The following is a 7,677-nucleotide window of genomic DNA, read 5'->3' on the forward strand; positions in this document are numbered from 1 at the left end:
ACTTCCTGCAGTTTCCAGATTCTTCACATCAGGTGAAGTCACCACAGCCAAGAAGCACCAGTTGTAGCCACTACTCCCCATGAAAGGAATCTCTCCCAACCACCAACACCCAAATGTAAAAGGAACTGACATGTCACCTGAATTGCAACAAGAAATTGAGTAGATAGCTGCATTCCACAGGGGCCTACAAGGATGTGCTGATGTTCCAGGTACCCTGGCGTTTGTGCAGGCCCACAGACTGGAGGTTGCAAGGAAATGGTCTTGAAAGGTTCATGTATGTGGAGCAAGGCCCACAAGTGATGTGAGTATTCAACATTTACTAGATCAAAAATATGCGTTAATCACTCTTTGAATGTTTATGTCAATCAAATCCAGTCTTGAAATCAAATCTAAGATTGGAATATAGCCAGCATCTTTCAAGTGTAAGCCCAGGCTTCCTGCCATTTCTAGTGTTTCCTCTCTTTGATATTCCCCCACAACAAACAAATTCACCTTGTTATTCACCTCAAGGGAAGCACTTGCACGCTTTTTTGCTGCTCCAATCCGTTTTCTCAATCTCTCTGTTCCAAGCACATCATCCCATCTGGCTGCAGTAGCATAGAGTTCTGACATCATTGCATATGCAGGAGCATCTTCAGGGTTGACCATAAAAAGATATTGAAAGCATTGCATCCCTATGAATACTTCACCATGATTTTTGCAGGCAGTAAGCAGTGTATTCCACATCTCTTTTGATGGAGGAAATTTCATTGTCTCGATAAATCTTTGTGCCTCATATACATATCCAGATCTTGCAAAAATATCAACCATGCAAGCATGATGTTCAGTTGAAGGTTCAATTCCATGCTCTCTTCTCATCAATTCGAAGTATTCTTGTCCCTTTATGACCATACTGCAGTGGCTGCAGGCAACCAACAGACACATAAAGACAACATCATCTGGCTCTACACCTTGGTTTTGCATTTCTCGAAAACACCGTACAGCCATGTTGCCCTGATTGTTGATGCCATAGCCTTTAATCATTGCACTCCATACAACCACGTTCCTTTCTGTCATCTTACTAAACACTTTCTGTGCTTCAACAAGCGAGCAACATTCGCTGTACATGTCAATCAAAGTGCTTCCCATGTAAGGATCCTTATCTAGTCCAATTGTAATAGTTTGGTTGTGAAGTTCTCTGCCTTTGTCCACAGCACCTAGACTGCAACAAACTTTCAAGCTGCACACAAATGTCACAGCATCAGGAGCCACACTGTCCACCTGCATTTGCTCGAAACAGGTCAGTGCCTCCTCACCAAGCTCATGTTCAGCATACCCAGCAATCAATGCATTCCATGACACCACATTTCTAACTTCTAGCTTGTCAAAAACTTCCCTTGCTTCGGCAAGTAAACCAAATTTCCCAAACATGTCAACCAGACAGCTGCCAACATAAAGATCTGTTTCCAATCCCTCTGTTGATACTGCAGCACGTATCTTCTGGCCTGTTTCTATATCTCCCAGAATTACACAAGCTTTCAAGCAGTGAGCAAAAGTTATACCAGCAGGTGTGATGCCCTCTTGCCGCATCTGCTGAAACCCATTCAGCGCTTCCTCCGCAAGCCCATGCTCAACATACCCTGAAATCAGTGCACTCCATGAGACAGCAGTTTTTGTTGGTAGCTTGTCAAACACCTCTTGGGCTTCTTTGAGTGAACCACACTTTGCAAACATATCCACCAATGAACTGCCCACATATAGATCCTGTTCAAATCCTTTCTTTGCAATTTTGGCCCGAATCTCCCGACCTGTTTGAAGACATCCTATACTGCTACATGCTTTCAGAACTCTAATGAATGTGACTGTATTTGCAAAGACACCGTTCTGTTCCATCAGTTCAAAATATGTAAGTGCTTTCCCACCTAAGCCATGTTCAGAATATGCTGTGATCAGTGCATTCCATACAACAATATCTCGACCTGGTAGCTTGTCAAAGATATCCTGTGCTTCTACAATAAAGCCACATTTGGCAAACATGTCTATTAAGGCACTGCCCAGTACAATGTTTTTCTCCAACCCCCCTTTAATAATTGTGTCATATATTTGTTGCCCCTTGTCTATGCCTATTATGCTACCACAAGCTCTTAGGCAAGAAGTAAATGTGACAACATCTGGAGTAAACCTGTGATGTTGCATCTTCTCAAAGTAACTAAGGGCTTTACTGCCAAGCCCATGTTCGACATACCCTGAAATTAGTGTGTTCCAAGAAACAGCATCTGGAAGCAGCAAGTTGTTAAATACTTCTTGTGCTTCTGCAAGTAACCCAAATTTGCTGAACATGTCAACCAATGTGTTGCCCACCTGAGTCTCTTTTTCCAACCCCTCCTCAATTATCAGTGTATGCAAATGCCAACCTCTTTCTACAGCCCCTATCCTGCTGCAACATTTCAAACTACACATGAATGTGACAGCATTCGGAGACACACCATCAAGCTGCATCTTTTCAAAACAATTCATGACTTCTTCACCAAGCCCATGTTGAGTATATCCTGTGATCAATGCATTCCATGAGACCACATTCTTCTCAGGAAGCTTGTCAAACACCTCCTGTGCATCAGAGAGAAAACCGCACTTGCCAAACATTCCAACCAACGAGTTGCCAACAAACACATTGCCTTCCAAGCCTAATTGAACAATATCTGTATGTATTTGCTGCCCTCGATCGGTGACTTTCAACATTCCGCATGCCTTCAGGAGAGCCACAGATGCAGCAATGTTCACGAATGCAGAGTGTGTGCGCATGTCTCCATAGAGGTCTAAGGCATGCTGGAATTCCCCACGTTCAATACAGCCCAAGATAATCGAGTTCCAACAGGGCTTGCCGTGATGCGCCAATCTCTTCAGATGACCATCAGCCGACACCATCCTGATGTAAGGTGTTCCAAAGCCTGCTTTGTCTTAGCCACATGCAAGCACCTGCCGCCTTGCAGCAAAGAAACAGGAATCCTGCACTAACTGCAGGAACCAGTTTCTTTGTCCAATCGAGATGAAAGGGCATGTCTGGATAGCCAAGCAAGGGCGAGATGAGCTTCAACTGCTTGCAGAACAGCAGCATACTCAGCGCGATCAAACAAGAGATACGGCTGAGAGTCTGTGCGCGTCTTTTTTGCTTGTTTATTTTTTCCTTCGGTGGAGGGGGTTTTGAAACTCCGGAATTATAGCAACGGTGGATGTTCTCTCACCAGAGTTAGAAGCGTCGGTGTCAGTCTTGCATCATACGGAGCACCAATTCTTCACACTGCTTCTAGTCGAGTGCTTTGAACCTCTCTTATTAACTCTTCAAGTTTTTTTGCTCTCTCTCTCTCTAAACTCTCTCTCTCTCTCTCTCTCTCTCTCTCTCTCTCTCTCTCCCCTTTTCTTTCCTTTCCTCCCTCCTATTCTGTGCGTATAGGGTAAGGGGACCAGTTGTTGAACGACCGCTAGTAATGGCGCAAAACCTTGACCCTACTAGGCCCCAGTCATAGCACGTTTTCAGCCTAATTAAAAAAGAAAAGCTCATCTTTTTTGACACAATTTGTTACACAGTCAAAATGTTCTATTTTTGGTTTCTATTTGTGCCTTTTTTAGGCTTCTTCTTGCACATTATGTTCATCTTCTCGAACTCCTTTATCGCTTTATTGGGCCCCACACCAGCCACGACTACTTCCTGCTTGCAAAAACCCACAAAATCCAACGTCTCAATACTCAACCATCCTATCTTGCAACTAATACTTGCATAGCATCATGATATTACCACATCCACCTATACCTTAAACGATTCAGATTCTACTTTATCAAAAAAAATTATCAAACTATTCAAATTTTGCCCAATTGATTTGGCCAATCATAGAACATGTCGTGGATCAGCACTAAGCAGTGTATAACAAAAGCAAACGGTCATGATAGCAACACTTACAGCAAACTTCTATTCTATCTCCTTCTGCTCTCCCTTTATTCCATACTCCATAGCAAGCATGCTTGCTCTCCCTATTTGTTGTTGTTACCTGCATTTTCTTCAATGCCTATTCTTGAAGGCTTCCATGCCCATAGTTCCATGTATATTCTTCCTTGCTTCTACTTGACCAAACTAGTGAGTGATTCACTGCCAGGCTAGCATATGGCCAATCACATAGTGAGAATTTTAGATTCTACTCGCAATTCTCTTCCAATTCTCTGCGCCAATGTTTGATTAAATCCAATGTCTTCTACTGGCCCCCCTTGTGAATGCAAAAGATGTGTGCCTGAGAGAATACCTATCATTGACCAGTTCTTATGCACCAACAATATGTTGTAGAGGAACGATGAGCATGTTTGTTGATGTGGTGGCATTCATGTCAAGCTCGTTGCATTTTGCAAGACTCCAAAAGACCCATCCAAGCTGTGTATCGAACCCATTCCCCCTTGTGCACTCCCTTCAGCATCCTCCATACCAATTGCAAAGCATCTCTCTACCTCTAAGAGGCAAACTTTGTTTATAGACAACAAGACACAACAATGATTAATGAAGGTTTTAGCTTGAAGGGTCAACCTGGTTATCAACTACAAATAGAAATTCCAATGTTGTCCTTTCAACAGCATCAGCCAAAGGATGGATCCATGGACCCGTAGTCTTAACAATAAACCCCACAGGGAAAGGCAAATAACTGATCTTGTCAAAGCAAGAGTCTATGAATCATATCATAAATGATGTAGCCCCTCCAAACAGGGCTTTTTCTTCATCTTCAATGTAATCAACCTGCCATGACTAACACCAGATTTTCATATGCCCTCCCAATTCTCTATTAGACCTTACTATCATTTGATTATGTGCAGTAATCACATATAATAACCAACAAGAGAAAGCTTACTTCTTAATTAAATCAATTTAATCCCCCACAACTGATTGTTGTATTAAGCAATGTTATCAATGCATTAAATGAATCACCTTTGCTTGTCTAGACGGAAAAAGAGACCACAAAATTACCTACTTTATCAGAGAGACGCTTATCTGAATCCATTGAGCTTGCTCAGAGACTGGCAAACATAGGCAAGCAAAGGTTAAAACAATGAGAACAATATGAAGAAAGCATTGTGGGGAGTAGCTTGCTAATTGGGGGAAGCCTCATATTGCCAATCGTGAAGAGCAATCTATCAGCAGGGCGCCATGCCTTGTTGCTCAAGGCACAATTCTCCATACCTATTGTAGGACGATTCTCACCGCAAATGATCTCAAACTTGACCCCTCCATGCATGTGACATTTCCCGTGCTATCAGTGTTGAGCCCCATCGCAACACCCTTGACATTACCAAGCCAAGTTTTTCGTAGTGTCACTTGAAGATGGCACCTAAGAGCTCCCCTCTCGATTCCTCGCATGCAAGTCATTAAAAGTACTCCTCCTCAAAAAATTGTGCATCAGACATTCCTTTGCGGCACCTTCTTCCAACATCGATGCCACTCAAGTGTGAGACGATGGTTTTGTCGATACATGGAAACTGGAGGAATCGAGGGTGACTGTATGTGGGGGAGAGAGAGAGAGAGAGAGAGAGAGAGAGAGAGAGAGAGAGAGAGAAATGTCTCGCCATGCAATGTTCCACCGATGGAGCTGCATGGAGTAGCAGCCATGCAGGACTGGCTCCTATAACTAGTTGTTGCCCATGCTTGGTTTGGGGCAATTGCGACATGTGGCAAGGGAAGGAGTGTTTGCAATTGTGCCCCCCAAAAAATTACACCAAGCTTTTAAATTCCTTTTTAAATTAAAATTCCCAATCAATTCCACTTGTCCTATTTTCCCTCAGTAGGAAATTGATGTGACACACATGCAGTAAGCTTGGGGTGCCCAAATTTTTGATGTAGAGGGGCCAATGGTGTGTAAAAAATTAAGTGTTCCACCATTGGCCCCTTTACCCTATGTACGTGTTTTTTTTTCCTTTCCCCCTTTCTTTCCAAACGTGCTCTCTCTCTCTCTCTCTCTCTCTCTCTCTCTCTCTCCCTCCACATCCTTTATTATCTCTTCAATTTTATACTCTCTGTCCTCCTTCTCTTTCCAAAATTATTTATTCTCTTTCTAATTTTTTTCTCTTTAAATTATTTATTATATATTATGTGCATCTTATTAACCTTAATAATATAATGTAGTTATTAATGGGCATAATAATATTACTAAAGGTTTATTAATTATATTAATATAATTATATACCATGTGTGTAGAGAGACACATGCACACACATATCATATATACCACATATATTTATTGTGTGTGTGTGTGTGTGTAATATTTATAATACATTTATATATTATATATTATAATATGTCATTTTATGTGCATGTGCGTGTTAATAATAAATATATAATGTATCATTAAATATATACAATACATTAATATAATTTATATTATATCTATTATAATGCATTGATATATTATATAATTATTTATTTGTACTTATATTTATATTCTTATTAATATATTAGTATGTATGGCTATTTTGTATATGATAAAATTATAATAGTTAAGATATAATAATACATTATGAATTATAATATTTATTATCATATTATAATGTATAGTTATTACATATATTATTAATGTATAATAATTATATTAATCTCTCTCTATACATATATGTGTGTGCATTATTGCTAATGCCATGGCCAATGATCCCCCTTCCCTCTCATGTGATGCCCTGCTCTCCATATTCGACATTAGCTCTGCCAGATGTACCCTAGACAACAAGGCTTCCACTCCTCCCTCCAAGTCCTTGACATGAAGCAAATTGGCATAGTGCACATGGCCCACAAGCACTACCACATCCTCTAGTCCGACAGCACCTTTAGCCAATAGAGGCAATGCTCACCACTCAACTTAATGACCTTGTCACAAGTGCGCATGCACAAAATGGGACCATTGTCAGGCTCACCAAATACATGTGCAATATTGTGCACAACTACAAGTTTTTTGACTCCCTTTTCTTTACACGAGAATCAAGACAACCGTGATATATATATATATATATACACAACATGTGGAGGTTTCAAGGGGGCTTGCATGTGCACCATGTGGCACCCCCCGAAACCTTTCCTTAATATATAGAATTAAATTAGCTCTAATATTTATTATTATATTATTATATTAGACATTAATATATTATTAATGCATAATAGTTATACTAATCTCTCTCTCTCCCTCCCTCTCTCTCTCTCTCTCTCTCTCTCTCTCTCTCTCTCTCTCTCTCTCTCTCTCTCTCTCTCTCTCTCTGTGTGCCTCTCTTGCAATGCCCTGCTCTCCATCAACATCAACACAGCCAGCTGCACCCTAGACAATGAAGGCTTCCACCCTTCCTTCTAGGTCCTTGATGGAAAGTGAATCGGCATGACGCACATGGCCCATGAGCATTATTGCATCCTCCTCTTCAACAACACCTTCCAATAAGTGATGCTCAACATACAACTAAATGACCTCATCACAAGTGCACATGTACAGAATGGGACCATTTTCAGGCTCATCAAATACATTTGCAATACTATGTAGAACCGCAAGTGGGTTGATTTCCTTTTCTTTACACACGAGGCGAGACAATTATGAGAGAGAGAGAGAGAGACACACACACACACACACACATGTGACATTCGGAGCTTTCAACGGGGCCTATGTGCACACCATGCGACACCCCCTGAAACCTTTC

General features: G+C 41.2%; 1 protein-coding gene across 1 annotated transcript; it reads right to left on the reverse strand.

Moving 5' to 3' along the window:
- Nucleotides 1–324: 324 nt before the first annotated feature.
- On the reverse strand, nucleotides 325–2,904 carry LOC148020595 (pentatricopeptide repeat-containing protein At2g33680-like). Its single transcript, XM_087699390.1, has one exon. The coding sequence runs from the start codon at nucleotides 2,902–2,904 to the stop codon at nucleotides 325–327; it is 2,580 nt and encodes an 859-aa protein (XP_087555516.1).
- Between the last annotated feature and the right edge of the window lie 4,773 nt (nucleotides 2,905–7,677).

The sequence above is a fragment of the Lygodium microphyllum genome, chromosome 18, assembly GCF_053477565.2.
Source record: "Lygodium microphyllum isolate KBCC chromosome 18, Lygodium_microphyllum_v1.1.10, whole genome shotgun sequence".
Taxonomy (NCBI): Eukaryota; Viridiplantae; Streptophyta; class Polypodiopsida; order Schizaeales; family Lygodiaceae; genus Lygodium; species Lygodium microphyllum.